We start from the raw sequence: 19,753 nt of genomic DNA, 5'->3' as shown, positions 1-19,753 counted from the left end.
GTCATCCAAGATAGTCTCTAATCACAAATGTACTTAGACAAAATTTAAAGCAAAAACTATAAAAAAGAAACCAAAAAGGCAAAAATTCAAGAATTTTTCTTCCATAAAATTTTCTGTATCTTTTTGTTAACTCAAGCACTGCTATCTGGAGGAGGAGGAGTCAAAAGACCTATGGGTGCACAGAGTTTTAAAATGCCACAGTTTTCAAAAAAAAAAAACCAAAACACACATCAAAACACATCACCTCTCAATCAATTATCTAGTTCATAAACCATATTTGACTCCAAATGCTGTGGCTTTTCTTCTCCTCCACCTCTTTCAACCACAACCTCCAACCATAGCCATTTTTCTAGTAATTAGTATTTTCAACCAGAAATCAAGAAAAAAAAGCAGATGAAAATTATAAGGTAATAAAATATGATAATTTACAGCAAGTATTTAGTAGGATGAAGATTGAAAGTGGTGGCTCAAAAGAAGTTTGGATTATCTGTAAACTCCTTTTATCCTAATTTTCTCGAAACATGTGATTCAAGTACTAAAAAGAAAAAGAAACTTACCTCATCAACATTTTCAAAGGCATTGATGATGTCATAAGGTAAACAAGACAACAGATCGATCACAAACCAAGTTTTCAGATAGTTCATCCTGATCAACTTGGGGTCAGAAATGACCTCTCCACCAGGTCCCACAAAGGTCGTGTGAAAATTTAAAACAATGTCAACCAGAAAAATAACATCCACCACACTGTCCAGCACCAGCCAGGCTATGTTGTTCTGCTTCGTTTTGAAGGAAACGTTATAAGGAACCATAATGGCGGTGTAGAAGGTAAGAATTAAAATCACCCAATCCCAAGTTGTTTTAAAAGCACAATAGTGTAAAATAATGTGTGGTGGCGTCTTTGGCGCTTCTTGCTTGTACTGAGGAAGGATATCTGATCCCAGCTGAAGAACCTAAAAGAGAGAAAATGTATATATAATGACCTGGACATCTCTGCACAGTTAGTACTGAATTCAAATTTACTGGCAGCCAAACCACAGCCTATTAATCATGACTCCTGGTTTCAAGGCCAGTCAGGCTCTGTAGTTTCATCTCCCTCTTCTCCTAAGTTGTATCAGGTTTGTTCAAAGTCACTCCATGTCCAGTCTCTCTACCAAAGTTGATCTGTCTGCTATTCCCTCTGGCTTTCTCTCCAGTGGCCAACTGTTGTTTCAAAAACTGGTCCCCAAAGAAAGAGGCAGACCACTCCAGATTGGTAGGTGGCAGTTTTAATATACAAGGGAACTTACTTATTGGACTCTCAACCACTGTGCCACCAGGGAAGCCCCTTACAAGGCTTTTATTGGGCAGCCACAAGACCAGTAGATCTCTGAACCCACCCACCAAATATTAAAAGTTTATACAGAAGCCTTAACTGGGTTCAGTCACATATAGAGGCGTGACTGAAGGTCACAACAACACCTGAAGGTCTCAACAACACCTTACTCTCTCAAGCCTGCATCCTTGAAAATGGCCCCCATTGTGGGAATGGTAAGCAGAGTATACATTCCAAGGACAAGGGTGGGGGTAAGGAGCCTCCAACTGCCTGGGTCCAGCTGAAGGGTCAACCCGCAGTCCCATGCTCTCAATGACCTCCTCCAGCACCAACACTGATCCACAGCACTGTTGGACACCCACTTCTGCAAGTTCTGCACACTCACATGGCAGGCTTGCCTAGAATCACACATCTCTCACTGACTGCCCAACTGTTATTTGCATGACTCACTATTATCCATTCTTCACATATTTGGCACCTCAAGGAGCATAACTTTGATTCTGACGGCCTTGCTGAACCCCAGGGCCCCACTGATGGTGATCTTGCGGTTGTGTGGGACTCAGCCAGGGCCCTAATGACTGGCACAGCAATATCAGGGGTGTAAATGTTATAACCTGCTTTTCCCTTTTTTCCTTACAATCAGGACTTAAAGAATATTGGATTTCCTGCCCAGAGGCAAATTCCCTTTAGGGAAAAAAAAAAAACAAAAACTAAATATTCAGGTTTGCTTCTCCATACCTTTTCGACAAATGGAAAAATTTCAATGTAATGTTATATGAACCTTGACTTACTCTGATTAGGTCTCATTAAAGAGACAATGAGAAAAAGCAGATGACAGAACAAAAGCAGAGGTCTGGGCAACCCTGGGCAAAGGTAACAAACACAGGACTTAGCACTTCCTTCCAGAACCTGGAACATGGAAATTGTGAAAAGGAGTTGAAGCAGCAGGTCAGAGACCTCTGCTCCATGCCATCAATGAAGCTAAAGCTGAGTAAACCTATGTATTAAGGAGTCTGTAAGTGGGACTTTGATAAACAATGTTTTCAGCAGCTCTACCATCTTATGCAGCCAAGTATGTAGTGTCCCTAGGACTAATGGGACCCAGAAAGTAGGAGTCAACAAGTTCAAATTATAAAATCATAAATGCACTAAATTTGTGAATGTGCAAATAGATGTAAACAAAAACACCTGTTAGCATGTAATTCTTACGCTACAAAGCAAAATAAGTATACTAGCATGTTTTGAAACTTGAGAGAGATTTATCCTGAAAAGTCTCTCATAAATAGAACGTACATAACTGAAAACTAAGCATATAATATAATCATTGCTATTTTAAAATGTGAAGAACATCATTGATATTCTCTTTAGGTGTATATTATAATTATTGCTTTAACTTTGGGAGTTATAAGAACTATTTATAAAGATTTTTACATATTTATCCTCATTATCAGTGCCCGAGTCATACTTTTCCCATAAGGTCTTAAATTACTCAGCAACAAATTATCCTACAGGCAGGTAAGCTTCATGTTGAGACAAAGCATTACATACACAGAATCATACAGAACCATGGCCTCTCTTTCACTTTTCAACCACTGACCTATTCATTCTAATTTCACTGTGTTAAACATGAAAATTTCCTTCATATTCAATGTTAATATTTTACCACAGTCTATAGTTTGAGCACAAAGAAATCGTACTTAGAAAATAAACTCAGTGCCAGGGTACATTAGGACCTTCATGGGTCCTGGGTATTTTTGCCTTCTTAGACCCCTTCCTCCTTAAAAATAATAAAATAAAAATTATATTTTACAACTGTCTTTTTACAAAGATGAATAAATTAATATTATATATTCAAAATTCTTTTACCTAAAAGTTCATTTTTTCCTTCTACTATTAGTAGAAATTCAAACATCATGTGGGCCGTACACACTGTGTTAATAGACAAGTCGGCCCCGCTCAACACCCTGGACAAATGTAAGATGTCTCCTCTAGAGATGGAATGAAATCACTCTTGAGTTCAGTATTTCTTAAATCTGGCTACAAACTAGAATCTTCTGGAGAAGTTTTAAAAAATAAAGTATACTCATACTCAGACCCCATGCCAGAAAATAATTAAATTCATCTTGTGTGGGTTCCCAGAGAATCTATATTTTCAAAATCTTTCCAGGTGATTATAATGTACAGTTCAAAATAAAAACCCTTGTCTTATATTTCTTTAGACATTCATAACCCAGTCCTTCGGAAGGTGACTTGCATTTGTAAAGCAATCCAAAACTGCTACAAGAGAAGGAGGAGAATGAGCAGGGAGGCGAGGAGAAGAATGGCAACAACAACAAAGAAAGGGACTCACTAAGTGCTGCAGCTTTGAGCTTTCTCATATGCAGAGCATGACTTTAATCTCAGCCCCATCACTAGGACTCCTTTATAAGGCAGTGAGGAACAACTCTTCGCTTTGTTATTTCATTTGTACTTTCAGGAGCAATAAGCTTTAGGTAGAGGGGGGATGAAATCACATTTACTGATGTATTTTTGTACTGAAACAGATATATGCTTTCTCTCTGAATATCTGAGCTCACTGACTCTAAAGGACTCAGTACCACGGATACAAGTGAGAAGCTGAAATCAGCATGATGTCAGGACCTGTGGAAAACAGATGAACTGCCTACATGGAGACCAGGATCTTTGAAAGTGGGGATCAGCTCCAAATTTAGGGGGCCTGGTGGAATTAAGATAAAATTTATATGTGTTGGAAAAAGTGAAAGAGCCTGAAATTTAACAGCAAATCCAAATACTCAAGCTGAGCAAATTATATGACTCTGAGTACAACTGGCAAAACTATATCTTTCTGCTAATTTGGTGCTTCTTTTAGGTCAGTCTTTGAAGATCTAAGAGCACATACAGACTAAATCTTTGTTGAAAACCTTCTTATTTCCACATGTTCTCTGAAATCAAGCCTAAGACCTGACAGAGAGCAGTTTGGTATTTGAATCAGGTTTGTGAATTAGGGATGACTGATAAAGAAACTAACAATAATCAAAAGGCAAAGCAAAAAAAAGAAAAAAATCAGATGGGAAGAAACAGGAATGAAAGTTCCTCAAAAGTAAAAGTAAAAATGATGAGCTGTCAAGTGGAAAGGAACTTTCCATTTGATATAGAAGAAAAAAACTATCCTGAGTGATTCAGGGTGCTAAGGTAGAAAAATTTCCTCTCTATGGTCTCTTTCCTCTTGTTCTTGCCCAACTGTGTTAACAAAGAAAGAAAAACTGAATGAGTTAAGACCCAGTAAGAATCATAACTGCAAAAGTCAGCAGTCACAGAAACAAGCTCCTACACTTTAGCTTGATTTGTAGAAAGCAACGGACAACCGAAGGCAGAAAAGAAAGTAGCTTCAAAATCAAGTAGTACAGGGCTTCCCTGTAAGAATCCACCTGCCAATGCAGGGGACACGGGTTCAAGCCCTGATCCAGGAAGATGTCACATGCCTGCGGAGCAACTAAGCCCATGAGCCACAACTACTGAAGCCTGCGCACCTGGAGTCCATGCTCCACAACAAGAGAAGCCACCGCAATGAGAAGCCCACACACCACAACGAAGAGAAGCCTCAGCTCGCCGCAACTAGAGAAAGCCCACGCGCAGCAATGAAGACCCAATGCAGCCAAAAATAAATAAATAAAATAAATTTATTAAAAAAAGAAGATACATGCACCCCAATGTTCATAACAGCACTATTTACAACAGCCAAGACATGGAAACAACCTAAATGTCCATTGACAGATGAATGGATAAAGAAGATGTGGTATATATATACAATGGAATATTAGTCATAAAAAAGAATGAAATAACATCATTTGCAGTGACATGGATGGACCTAGAGATTGTCATATTAAGTGAAGCAAGTCAGACAAAGACAAATATCATATGATATCACTTATATGTAGAATCTAAAATATGATACAAATGAACTTATTTACAAAACAGAAACAGACTCACAGATATAGAAAACAGACTTATGGTTACCAAAGGGGAAAGGTGGGGAAGTGATAAATTAGGAATTTGGGATTAGCAGACACCACTATATATGAAATAGATAAACAACAGGTCCTACTGTATATTCAACATCTTATAATAACCTATAATTGAAAGAATATGAAAAAGAGTACATATAATATATATATTATCTATATAATATATATATATATATATATATAAAACTAAATCACTTCACTGTACACCGGAAACTAACACAACATTGTAAATCAACTATACTTCAATTAAAAAGAAAAAGATTCACTCAGCCCAGGTATCATCTCATTCAGGTAACCCCTCCCTCCTCTGCTGGATCTTTAACTCCTTGATGATAGGGCCGATGGCCTATTCATCTTTACATCCTTTGCAGAGTACCAAGCATGGAGCAAACACTCAATAAGTGTGTGCTGCACACATAAATTAACGAATGAGTGAACTCCCTATCTCATTTGCTCAAAGAAAACCTCATTCTGTACAGACATCACCTGGGATGTCACAAATTACCTTCCCATTTCCAAAGTAGGAGAGCATAAAAGGAAATATAGGAAATTTCTATAATTCTACAAGGAAAAATCAATTAGCATATAAGTGTTTGTAAAATAATAGCCATTTATAATAGTAAATGTTTCAAATAACTGAAACATTTGTGGGGGAAAAAATGTATGACCACCACCATGTTGGGAAGTAAAGTTAATCTCGCACTTACTTCAGCTAGTCTTGAATGTTTGTGGACCACCTCTGTTTTATTCATTGGCGTGAGCTGTTGCAAAACACTTCGGCTATTTGTCAAAGCCCGTGTCAATCGGGCAAATTTTGTCCAACCTTAAAAATAAGGAAAGAAAGTCTCAGTTTTTCACATGTCATGAATATGGAAGCCTACATTCTTGCTAATAGTCAAGGGATCTCAGAAATAGCATAACATGCGGAACTAATGAAAAGTATCAATCTAAAGCACTTAATTTCTACACAGACATCATCATATATTTCAAGTGCAGTTATAAAATAGTAAGTAATTTTCATGTGTGATCTTTGTGTTTTGCTCATGTCTATCATATAGTCCCTATAGCCAGGTAGCTAGTTGTCCACAAGATTCTGTCCTCCCCCTTGCATTGTATAGGTTTGTTACTGGGAAACAGCTGCCCAGTCAGGAATACATTTCCCAGCATTTGTTGCATCTAGGTGTGGGCCTGTCCCTAGTCCTCACCAATGGATTGAGACAGAACTGACGTGTGTCACATCCATGCATGCAATAACTTAAGAAGCAAGTGAAACTTCTCCATACTTTCTCCATCCTTCTACCAATTGGATGCAAGTGACAAAATCCCAGGGGACGGCAAAGCCACTGAATCAGTGCATAGAAGAACGCCACATGTCAAAGATCAACTTCCTTGGATTGTTATATGAGTAAGAAATATGCTTCTATTGTGTTAAACCACTTAAATTTGGGGGGTTATTTACTATAGCAGGTAGTATTACCCTAATAAAAACAGTCCTATCGTATACTTATGTGAAGATATATACACATAAGAGAATAAAGCCCAATTTCAACAAATCTCACAAACTATGGTTCTTATCACACACCTCCATCTTCTTTGTAACGTAGCAAAGGTTATCTCTTATTAACAATTTCACTGATATTTAAAGATTATTTTTGGAATATCTAGAATCCTTAATAATGTTTTCCAAAAGAGTAGTAACCTTAACTTCTGAGGGGAAGGAATGTGAATTTAATAGGAAAGAAATTTCTTCCATTATTTCCAATATTAAAATCATTAATTTTTCATTATTAAGCTAATTAACTTCAAGGAAATGTCAATGAGACATGAACAAGTAGAACAAAACAAGCCATACTCTGCTCGTATCTCAATTATCCTTTCTCTAGGTATCCCAAAAAGCTCTAATCTATTATGGACTCCATTAAGACCATTTGATAGTTTCCATGGTATTACCTTTAACTAGGGTATTTACCAAACAACTCCTTAAAAATGAAAACCCCTGATGGTCCAATGCAATGACTCTAATGGTAATGATGAACTTTCAAGACAATGTGACAGAAAATGAAAGAAGAAATCCTGGGCAGGCACCAACCAAATGTCTTTCAAACCATACCAGGTAAGTGACATTATACTTTACTGCTATTCTTCAATCTAACTTTGACTTCAGTTAGGCTTTGTACTGCCCCACCAATTTAGCTCTTTCTATGGTATCAACAATTGGATTGGGGAAAAAAGTAAACTGGCATTGGTTAATAGAAGATCTTTTATTCTTTTTCATTAATGGGCCCCCATCCTAGTGACTAGAACAGAAAATGTTAGGCTTTGGGAATTGTAAGCAACCCTAAGGCTTGCCCTGTGCAATGTGCTGGAGAAACAAAGAAGCACCAGATATGCCACCAACTCTCTAAGAATTCAACATCAATGCAAAAGACCATCATGCAATCTATATCACCAACTTAGATTTTTCTTCTAAGCACTAGACCTATGTATCTAATTGGCCATTGGCCACCTCTTACTCAGATGTTCTACTCTTAACATGTTCAAAATCAATCTTATCATCACCTTCTCCCCCCATCTCCAACTCTGCAATATTTAATGTATTCTTGGTCTTAGTGAATGGCCCCATGATATTTCCAGCTGTCCGAATCAGAAACTTGAGATTCACCATCCTCCTTCACTATTACCTCCATCCCCCACACACATATCCAATCCCTTCCAGGACTTACAGACTATAACTTATCAATAAATACCCTCAAATTTAATCTCCCCTCTCCAACCCTAATATGTTAGACAATATATCATCTTTCACCTGAGTTAGACAGTAGCTCCTAAAAACCATTGCCTCTGCTCTCTGACCACATACTCTCCAAACAACTCTGCACATTGCTGCCAGAGTCCTTTCTACAGCACAAATCTTACCATGCATTTCTCCCATTTTAAGTTCTTTAAGAGATCCCTGGAAGCCTTCAGGATAACACTGAATATCCTTGGTATACATGTCATTTAGTTTCTGACCCTAAAGATTTGCTCTGCTTCCATCTCCTTCCACTTCTTCATACACGCTCTGTATTCTGGCCTCACTAAAATCAGTAACAAATTAAAAGAACAAATGCAAAAGTAAAATTCAATCCACCAGGAATTCTTTGTACACCCTATGACATTCAATGCTTTCATGCTTTCACATGTTATAACCACTCTGTCTACCTGAAATGCTTTTGCCCTCTCCATCTGTCTGGCTAATGCTTACTGGTACCCCCAAACTCAGTTAAAGCATTCTGAGATCCACTGGTAGCTTCCTGGATCCTCATGAGAGAGATGCACTCTCCTCTGTGTACTCACACCACAGAATACATACCTCACATGGCACTAACAATACTAATGCAGTTGTTGATAAGCATGTCCGTCACTCCCACTAAACTACCATCACCTCTCCATTCTCAGCACCTGGTAGAGGCCTGCCATAAAATAGGCCTTTAATTGACTGACTAATTAATTAAATGTTATTTGTAACTTTAAAATAAGATTTAAAAATAAGCTCCATTTGTATTATCATGAACATAAACATGAAATATGTTTTATTATCATTGGGTTTTGGTTTGGTTTTTGCTTTATTGGGTTAAAATGGTGAGGATGTCTTCAGATGACAGTAACTATGTTGGCAACAGTTATGTTAAAATATTTCCTGTTGATCATTTCTCTTCTGCATCAAATGAGTATTAAAATTGCATTGAATATTTCTAGAAACTTCCAAGTCAATCTTGATTTCAGTTTCTTTTGTTCTTTTGGCTGTGCTGCAAGGCTTGCAAGCTCTTAGTTCCCCGACCAGTGATCAAACCCAGGCCCTCAGCAGTGAAAGGGCAGAGTCCTAACCACTGGGCCACCAGGGAATTCCCACAAGTCAATCTTATACTTACTGAAGATTCATATTTCTAAGATAGATAATGTTGCACCTCTTAGTACATCTCATTATTGGATTAAAAGAGAAGCCCAGTTTCATTCCCTGTGTGCGATAAAGTTTATTCAGAAAATATTTTCAAAAAATAAAAGGAGATATTGAAGGAATGAATTCAATAACACATGGAAGAACACAAATCATCAAACGCTATGTGTTCTCTCCTTTTCTAGGATCATAAAAAGAAGTAAACTTGTGAGGAAGGAGAAACATGATGATGAAAGCTTATTGTCATCCTCTGGTTTTCTATTTCAAGCATCATGAGCACACACTACTGTTTCCTAATGAGGAAGCAGCAGTTCCTCATTTAAATATGAAACAAATGTGCCTGTGTAGGTGTATCTCATTTTACACATGAAGTCAATAAAATCAAGAAATACTTCATCCCTTTACCTTATTTCAATTTCCTAAAGGAAGAAAAAGTTTTAAAACTGTGAAAACACCAACATTTTTCTCCATGGTAAAAATAGGACTATCATTGATTAAACAGCAGAATGAAACTGAAAGAAAAATGTTAACTCTTCATTCTAAAAATTTTCACACAGTGTATTCTGAGTGAGACCACCCTTAAATATAGATGAAAAGGGAATTTGCAGCATGATATGACTTTTAGGTGCCAGATCTTATTCTTTCTATCCCTGGTTGTCTAGTTCCATGACTGGCACATACTGGGCACTAGAAAAATTTTTAAATGAATGAATGAGAACATTAGTAGAAAAGTTAAATAGAAATTAACACAGCATCCCACATTATATGTAGTTAAAATTAGAATATAAAGAAGGAAATATGTTCAGCTCTTAGCAGATACTAATATAACTCACTGGTATTGTGAAAGAAGGGCTTTGGGTTGGAGAAGGTAGAAACAGTGTGGTAGAGGGTTGAGGAGGAAGTGTGTGGAGGATTATAATTTTTCCCTCAAAAAGAGGAGTTGGGAGCTGCTAGAAAAAAAAAAAAAAAAAAAAAAAAAAAGGTGGTGACAGCTGTCAAACTGACTCAGACTTACTCAAAGAGAGAAGTTTAGGAGGAAATACTTGGGAAGGATTCTTGCTAGAGAAAGCAAAGGCAGTGGCCTAATCAAGTAACCATTTACGAGCTTTGATATCAAAATGCCCTTGGAGCTGGAAAACAAATGCAAAGCTGAGGAATGTTTTGTTTCACGTTTAAATCCAAGGGAGCACAAAAAGATGCACTCCCTGAACTGCTCAGAGATCTTTTTGTCTCTGGTTAGGGCTTTCTTGCAGTCCTCAGTTCTAAACAGTTAGCATTTTTCTCAAGACCCCTATGCCACCCCTCTGTCCTCACTGCTCAGCAGATTAGTTTATCAAATATATTACTGAAAAACCATAAGATGGGGCAGAGTCAAGATGGCGGAGTAGGAGGATGTGGAGTTAGCATCTCCTTGTAACTAGGGCACCTACTAGGCGCTGGTGGGAGACCTCGGACACCTAAGGGGATGCGAGGAATCCCCACGTGATGAGGTAAGACGTGGGAAGGAGCGGGGGGAGGAAAAGTGGAGGCAGGATGGGATCAGCACACCTAAGTGGGGGCTGGGGGAGGGGAGAGGTTCCCACACTTGGAGGGGCCCACTAACAGCAAGGGGATCAGCAGGGAAGAAGAGGGACCTTCGGGGGATCGGGGAATCAGAAGGGAACGCAGCCGACGTCTCCTCCACCTGCTTGGGCACTGGCAAGCCTGCTGGGGTCCCGGGCCTGAGCTGCCCACCCCCCTCTGCCCCGCCAAGGCCTCTTCCAGCTGCGTGGGTCCCAGGCCTGAGCCCTGTCTCCCCCAGGGCTCCCTCTGCCCGCGTGGGTCCTGGACCTGAGCCCTGCCTCAGCTGAGGCCTCCGCCGGACGCATGGGTCCCAGCAGACCTCAGTACTGCCCCCCAACAAAGCCTCCACGGGCAGCGCAGTTCCCAGCAGGCCTGAGCACTGGCCTCCCCGAAAGCCACCATGGGCCACACAGGTCCCGACAGCCCATGCACTGCCCCAACAAAGCCTCTTCCGGCCGAGTGGGTCCTGGGCCTGAGCCCCACCCTCGCCAAAGCTTCCAAGGGCCACGCGGGTGCTGACAGCCCGAGTGCCGCCCCTGACAGGGTCTCCTCTGGCAACGTGGATCAAGGTGGGCCAAATGCCACCCCTCTCCTAGGCTTCCTCTAGCTGCACTGGCCCCTGTGGGTACGCCTGTGGAGGCCTGTGCGCCAGGTGGCCTGCATGGGCACATGTGCTCCAGGCCAGCTCCAGGAAGAAACACTGATGAGAAGAACACATGCAGAGGTGGGGCTGAAAAAATGTGTCCAGAGACCTACAGGGGAGGCAAGGGTAGGCTGTAGCTCACGATGGGGGCAAGGACACTGATAAAGGAGGTACCAGGGAATTTTTTATTTTTATTAATTTTTTATTTTCTTGTTTATTTTATTTTATTTTTGCTGGTGTGGTTCTGTTTTGTTTTGTTGTTGTCTCATTTTTATTGTTATTTTTTCTAATTTATTTTTCTAATTTTATTTTATTTTTTACTCTTTGTTATTGTTCTGCTCTTTTCTGTTTGTTGCTTTTTTTTTCCTGCCACACTGCATGGCTTGCAGAGTCGTGATTCCCAGGCCAGAGGTAGGACCTGAGCTCCTGTGGTGAGAGCACCAAGTCCAAACTGCTGGACTAACAGAGAACTTCAGGTCCCAGGGAATATTAATCAGTGTGAGGTCTCCCGGAGGTCCTCATCTCAGGACGAAGACCCAGCTCCACCCAGCTGCCTGCAAACTCCAGTGCTGAATGCTTAGGGCCAAACAACCAGTAAGACAGGAACACAGCCCCACCCATCCAAAAAAATGAGACAACAAAAAAATATGCTACAGATGAAGGAGCAAGGTAAAAACCTACAAGACATAATAAATGAGGAGGAAATGGAGAACCTACCTGAAAAAGAATTCAGAGTAATGATAGTAAAGATGATCCAGAATCTCAGAAATAGAATGGAAGCATGGATTGAGAAAATACAAGAAATGTTTAACAAGGACCTATAAGAACTAAAGAGCAAACGAACAGTGATGAACAACACAATAAATGAAATGAAAAATACACTAGAAGGAATCAATAGTAGAATAACTGAGACAGAAGAACGAATAAGTGAGCTGAAAGATAGAATGGTGGAAATAGCCGCTGCGGAGCAGATTAAAGAAAAAAGAATTGAAAAGAAACGAGGACAGTCTCAGAGACCTCTGGGACAACACTAAGTGCACCAACATTCGAATTGTAGGGGTCCCAGAAGAAGAGAAAGTGAAAGGGTTTCAAGAAATATTTGAAGAGATTATAGTCAAAAACTTCCCTAACACAGGAAGGAAAATAGCCACCCAAGTCCAGGAAGCACAGGGAGTCCCATACAGGAGAAACCCAAGGAGAAACACACCAAGACACATATTAATCAAACTAACAAAAATTAAATTCAAAGAAAAAATATTAAAAGGGAAAAGCAATAAAATAACATACAAGGAATCTCCATAAGGTTATCAGCTGATTTTTCAGCAGAAACTCTGCAGGCCAGAAAGGAGTGGCAGGACATATTTAAAGTGATGAAAGGGAAAAACCTACACCCAAGATTACTCTACCCAGCAAGGATCTCATTCAGATTTGGTAAAGAAATCAAAGCTTTACTGACAAGGAAAAGCTAAGAGGATTCAGCACCACCAAACCAGCTTTACAACAAATGCCAAAGGAACTTCTCTAGGCGGGAAACACAAGAGAAGACAAAGACCTACAAAAACAAACCCAAAACAACAAAGAAAATGGTAGTAGAAACATACATATTGATAATTACCTTAAATGTAAATGGATTAAATGTTTCAACCAAAAGACACAGACTGGCTGAATGGATACAAAAACAAGATATATATATCTATATATATATATGCTGTCTACAAGAGACCCACTTCAGACCTAGAGACACACACAGACTGAAAGTGAGGGGATGGAAAAAGATATTTCATAGCAAACATCATTCTCAAAGGTGAAAAACTGAAAGTATTTCCTCTAAGATCAGGAACAAGACAAGAATGTCCACTCTCACCACTATTATTCAACATAGTTTTGGAGGTCCTAGCTACAGCAATCAGAGAAGAAAAAGAAATAAAAGGAATCCAAATTGGAAAAGAAGTAAAATTGTCACTGTTTGCAGATGACATGATACTATACATAGAAAATCCTAAAGATGCCACCAGAAAAATACTAGAGTTAATCAATGAATTTGGTAAAGTTGCAGGATACAAAATTAATGCACAGAAATCTCTTGCATTCCTATACACTAACAACAAAAGATCAAAAAGAGAAATTATGGAAACAATCCCATTTACCATTGCAACAAAAAGAATAAAATACCTAGGAATAAACCCACCTAAGGAGGTAAAGGACCTATACTCAGAAAACTATAAGACACTGATGAAAGAAATCAAAGACGACACAAACAGACGGAGATATATACCATGTTCTTGAATTGGAAGAATCAATATTGTGAAAATGACTATACAACCCAAAGCAATCTACAGATTCAATGCAATCCCTACCAAATTACCAATGGAATTTTTCACAGAATTAGAACAAAAAACTTTACCATTTGTATGGACACACAAAAGACCCTGAATAGCCAAAACAATCTTGAGAAAGAAAAACGAAGCTGGAGGAATCAGGTTCCCTGACTTCAGACTATACTACAAAGCTACAGTAATCAAGACAGTATTGTCCTGGCACAAAAACAGAAATATAGATCAATGCAACAGGATAGAAAGCCCAGAGATGAACCCACACACCTATAGTCACCTAATATATAACAAAGGAGGCAAGGATATACAATATACAGGAGACTGGAGAAAAGACAGTCTCTTCAATAAGTGGTGCTGGGAAAACTGGACAGCTACATGTAAAAGAATGAAATTAGAACACTCCCTAACACCATATACAAAAATAAACTCAAAATGGATTAAAGACCTAAATGTAAAATAAGACACTATAAAATTCTTGGAGGAAAACATAGGAAGAAAACTCTTTGACATAAATCACAGCAAGATCTTTTTTGACCCACCTCCTAGAGTAATGAAAATAAAAGCAAAAATAAACAAATGGGACCTAATGAAACTTTAAAGCTTTTGCACAGCAGAGAAAACCATAAACATGATGAAAAGACAACCCTCAGGATGGGAGAAAATATTTGCAAATGAAGCAACTGACAAGGGATTAATCTCCGAAATATACAAACAGCTCATGCAACTCAATATCAAGAAAATAAACAACCCAATCAAAAAATGGGCAGAAGACCTAAATAGACATTTCTTGAAAGAAGACATACAGATGGTCAAGAGGCACATGAAAAGATGCACAACATCACTAATTATTAGAGAAATGCAGATCAAAACTACAATGAGGTATCACCTCACACCAATCAGAATGGCCATCATCAAAAAGTCTATAAACAATAAATGCTGGAGAGGGTGTGGAGAAAAGAGAACCCACTTGCACTGTTGGTGGGAATGTAAATTGGTACAGTCACTATGGGGAGCAGTATGGAGGTTCCTTAAAAAACTAAAAGTAGAACTATCATACAACCCAGCAATCCCACTACTGGGCATATACTCAGAGAAAAACGTAATTCAAAAAGACACATGCACCCCAATGTTTATTGCAGCACTATTTATAATAACCAGGATATGGAAGCAATCTAAATGTCCATCGACAGATGAATGGATAAAGAAGATGTGGTACATGTACAGAATAGAATATTACTCAGCCATAAAAAAGAACAAAATTGGGTCATTTGTAGAGACATGGATGTACCTAGAGTCTGTCATACAGAGTTAAGTAAGTCAGAAAGAGAAAAACAAATATCGTATATTAATGCCTATATGTGGAATCTAGAAAAATAGTACAGATGAACCTATTTGTAGGGCAGGAATAGAGATGCAGATGTAGAGATCAGATGTGTGAACACGGGGTGGGGGTGGGATGAATTGGGAGACTGGGATTGACATATATACACTACCATGTGTAAAACAGATAGCCAGTTGGAACCTGCTGTATAGGGCAGGGAACGCAGCTCCGTGCTCTGTGGTGACCTAGATGGGTGGGATGGGAGGGAGGGGGATGGAAGGGAGGCCCCAGAGGGAGAGGACATATGTATACATACAGCTGATTCATTTTGTTCTACAGCAGAAACTAACACAACATTGTAAAGCAACTATATCCCAACTTTTAAAAAGTTAAGAAAAGAAAAATCAAAGAACTGAAGACATGAGAAACACAACAGCCTTCAACCTCCCTTCTGTCCCCTCCACCTCAAGACCCACCCACAATGGCACCTGATTCTTGCCTGTACCTTTATTATCTCAGAGAATTAGGCATTTGCTCTTTCCTGATCATGTATATATTCTATTCATGAACATTTAAGTGGTTTCTAGATTTTTCACTAACAATGGCCCAGTGAATTTCCTTATGCCGATCCCTTTGTGCTCTTGGGCACATCTGGAATTGTGCACGTTATTAGATAGGTTAGTTCATTTGATCTGTCAGCGACCCCCTCTGTACAGTCAAACTTTGAAAACGTTGAGCAGCCACACTGTCTAGGTCAGGAAAAAAAAGACACATCAGCAATTCTAACTTTTCCCAGCAGTACATTTACTGATCTCACCTTTACCGAGATCTAACTGGTGTGACTGATTATTCAGCACAGTTCGCTGATGTTACTTAGATGTGGTCGATACAGGGCAATGTGAACAGACTGCCTAATATGAAGAGCCTAATAGTTGCTCTATAAGTTGTTCATGGCGTTATGAGAACATTTGTTCTCCTAAAAGCTCAGGATGCCAACTCCTTCTTAATAAAACATTAGTTTAGCTCTATTGGGTTGCAATCAACCTCTTTGTCATGGACTGCCTAATCTTAAAAATAAAAGGAAGTCACAGAGGCAGTTCAATCAATCTACCAGACTGCAACACAAGGCTCTAATCTATAAGAAAAAAGCTTAGGTAAACAATTATACTCTTGGCCATAGAGACCACATGGTATAATTACTCATATTTCATCTGTTGTTTACTCTCTAAAGAAAACCATTGGCTTCCTACAAGGGGAAGGTTGCTATTTTTGCTGTTGTTTTCATTCTACAGGAAGTTTTTCTGTCTCAAGTATTGGCACAAAGATGCCCTAACTATTTGGCACAGGATTATTTCACACTGTAAGTGTCTTGGCAGTTTTGGAATCTCTTTGAAAATACTGTACAGTACAAATGGGCAGAGATCAGGACCATCTCTTTTAGAACACATAGGGATAATCAACAGAATGGATTTCTTGGCTGTAATTTTTCCCCTTTGTATTATTATAAATGATGTATCAGGTACCATTGACTGATATCTGAACAATAGTTCTAAGACCGCAATACCAGGAACAAAAGATAACAAAAACACTTTTGCCTCTTCGAATTATTATTAGTAAATTCCGTTGATTCAAAACAGTACAAAAGCACAAGTTGAGAGTGTTCTCAACTTGTGCTTCATCTTTGTAGGGAAAAAGGAGAGCAGGGGATTAGGGTGGCCAAACCCCAGCAATATGTTTCCGCTGGAAAGGATGAGGCAGCATCGTGTAATAGAGAGAACATCAGATTGGAAATCAGTCAGACTGTGGGTGTCAGGATCTTCAACAGTAAAATGGAGATAATAATACTAATTTTCAGAATTATAGGAATGAGCAAAAACGAATACAAAGCTCCTGACACATATTAACTACTCCATCAAAGCTGGTTTTCTTTCCCTTCAATAGTTTCTGCTACCATCCATCATGGTATAAGTCAAAGATATTGTTGACATCACTCAGCGCCATTCACTTCAAAGGGAAAAATTAATCTAGAATGAAGTTTTGGTGATCACAGGATTCATTATAAGAGCTGTGCTCAAACTAGTTGTCTGCCATCATGCTATAGTTACTATCCGAGATACAATTTAGAAATAAAATTCACAGTTAGCCAGCTTAGTCTTTCACCCATATGTCTGAGTGTGGGCCTTTGCTCCAATCACTGGCCCCTTTTCACATTAAGAAGGTAAAATGCCCTTGTTCTGGGATGAAAAATGTTATATCCTGGCTTTCCAATGCATGAATTCCCTTGTTTGTTCTGCATCCTAAAACACTATTTCCTACTTCCTAGGCCAAGCCTTTATTACCTAAGTATTGCTTCAACGTTTTGCAAACACCCTCAACCTACTCCCTTGCAAGCATCCTTGGCTCCCTGATCCCTTCTCCCTGATCCCTTCTCCTTGATCCCTGAGGAGCTCCCTGATTCTTTTCATCTTGCTCACCTGACCAAATCCCAACTCTGGTTAAATCCAGCTCACCTACTTCAGCATCTATATACCTGTGACTAAACACGGATGGAGTAAACACATAATCATGCTCATAGATACTAATAAAATGTATGACCACTAGCCTCACATGGACCTTAGTGCTTCACAGCAAACCTGCTGAATTTAACCTTGGCCACTCACTGCTCTACTCTCTACACAACCGTTTCATGCCTCCCCCTCATCTCCTCACCACCCTTACTCTCAGTTGATAACTGTGTTTCCTCTTTTACTGAGAAAATAAGAGCAATCAGAACAAAGCTTCCACTATATATTTACTTGTTTGTCGTGCCTCCCCCTCCCCCATTAGTATGTGACAGAAGGAACTTTGTATCTCCAGGACCTAGAACAGTCTCTGCACCATAATGTTTGCTCAATCAGCATTTTTGGTTGGGGAAAAAAAAAATAGATAAAATAAACAAAAAGAACAAATAGTCCTAGAAGAGTCATAAGAAGGCTCATGTTAAGTAACTCTGTTGCCCAAGGCTGAATCAAAAGTAAGATAACTGTGTCCAAGTTCAATGCTCTAGACTCAAATCATTTTGATATTATGGTATTATCATGAAATCTCATCTGCTCTTTCCCAAAAGTTCCATGGTCCCTTTGGCTCAATTTAAAAAGTTGAAAGATACATTTTTGTGCCAAGTTTTCAAAACATACTTTCTGATACTGCTAGCTTCATAGGGATAGTAGGACGATTGCTTAAGGTCATAAATATTTTATTTCTCTTGAATTTTTCATATATTTACAACTCGCATGAATAATAGAAAGTAGCTCATATACACCATTCATAGTTACATTGTGCAATACTTTTTCAGAAATCTGTTATGTATTTGAAAGGTGTGGAGGAGTCTCAAAATAAAAGTCTATTTAAAATAAGCTCTTCCACTTCAAATTCTGGCACTGGAAAGAGATATTTTACTCTAATCCTTTTCACAATGGGGTTTGATTTTCCCTATAAATTCTAATTTACATCTCTGTTGAACACATAGCTCAAAAATCAAGTGGTCTGAGTTGTCTGGAGTTTGTTTGAATGGAGTTCATTTTTGTAAGAATAAAATTATGCATTTAAAAGAAAAGCTCAATGAGTGGATGTGAGGAGGCAGAGAGATGGAGGTAGAGGCAGATAAATGGAGTGGTACTAACTTGAGAAATAAAGGTCAGCCCTTCAGTATTAGCACCCTTTCCCCAGCCTCATTGTAAAATGCTGCCAACTTTCAGTTTCCATAAATAGACACCATCATTAACGTTCAGCAGGTCAGAACTGTGAGAAAGTACTATACTTTTCTTGGCCAACTTTAGCTGTGCCATGAAATCACTTAAAAGTAAATGAGAAAAAACAATAATCATCAAATATAAATGTAAATAAAAGTATAAATATTTTTGAGGGAAAAGTCTATGACATAAAAGCTTTTTACTCAGTCTATCATTCATGTGTGATGGCAGGAGAAATTCATTTGAAGAATATGTTAGGTCACAAGTCATATGCCAATCATTTATATTTTATCTTAAAATATAGCTCTTTAGCAAAATTTACAAACAACTCATGTAGCTCAATATCAAAAAACCAAACAACTCGATCAAAAAATATGCAGAAGACCTAAATAAACATTTCTCCAAAGACATACAGATGGCCAAGAGGCACATGGAAAGATGCTCAACATCGTTAATTATTAAAGAAATGCAAATCAAAACTACAATGAGATATCACCTCACACCAGTCAGAATGGTCATCATCAAAATGTCTACAAGGGAACCCTCCTACACTGTTGGTGGGAATGTAAATTGGTACAGCCACTGTGGAGAACAGTATGGAGGTTCCTTAAAAACTAAAAATAGAGCTACCCTATGACCCAGCAATCCCACTCCTAGGCATATATCCAGAGAAAAACATAATTCAAAAAGATGCATGCACCCCGATGTTCATTACAGCACTGTTTACAATAGCCAGGACATGGAAACAATGTAAATGTCCATAGACAGATGAATGGATAAAGAAGATCTGGTACATATATACAATAGAATATTACTCAGCCATAAAAAAGAATGAAATAGTGCCATTTGCAGAGACGTGGATGGACCTAGAGATTGTCATACAGAGTG

General features: G+C 38.7%; 1 protein-coding gene across 1 annotated transcript in view; it reads right to left on the bottom strand.

The window, feature by feature from the left end:
* Window positions 1-19,753, bottom strand: part of KCNH5 (potassium voltage-gated channel subfamily H member 5) — a 321,016-nt gene that overhangs the window by 254,031 nt on the left and 47,232 nt on the right. The window contains exons 5-6 of the mRNA XM_024748382.1: window positions 6,045-6,160; window positions 558-950 (exon numbers count right to left, since the gene is read on the bottom strand). Coding sequence (XP_024604150.1) covers window positions 558-950; window positions 6,045-6,160 — 509 coding nt within the window. The remainder of the gene's footprint in view (window positions 1-557; window positions 951-6,044; window positions 6,161-19,753) is intronic.

The sequence above is a fragment of the Neophocaena asiaeorientalis genome, unplaced genomic scaffold, assembly GCF_003031525.2.
Source record: "Neophocaena asiaeorientalis asiaeorientalis breed wild unplaced genomic scaffold, Neophocaena_asiaeorientalis_V1.1 scaffold698, whole genome shotgun sequence".
NCBI classification, from domain to species: Eukaryota; Metazoa; Chordata; class Mammalia; order Artiodactyla; family Phocoenidae; genus Neophocaena; species Neophocaena asiaeorientalis.
Note: the sequence above shows the minus strand (reverse complement) of the source record. Positions and strands in the feature narration are given on the sequence as shown.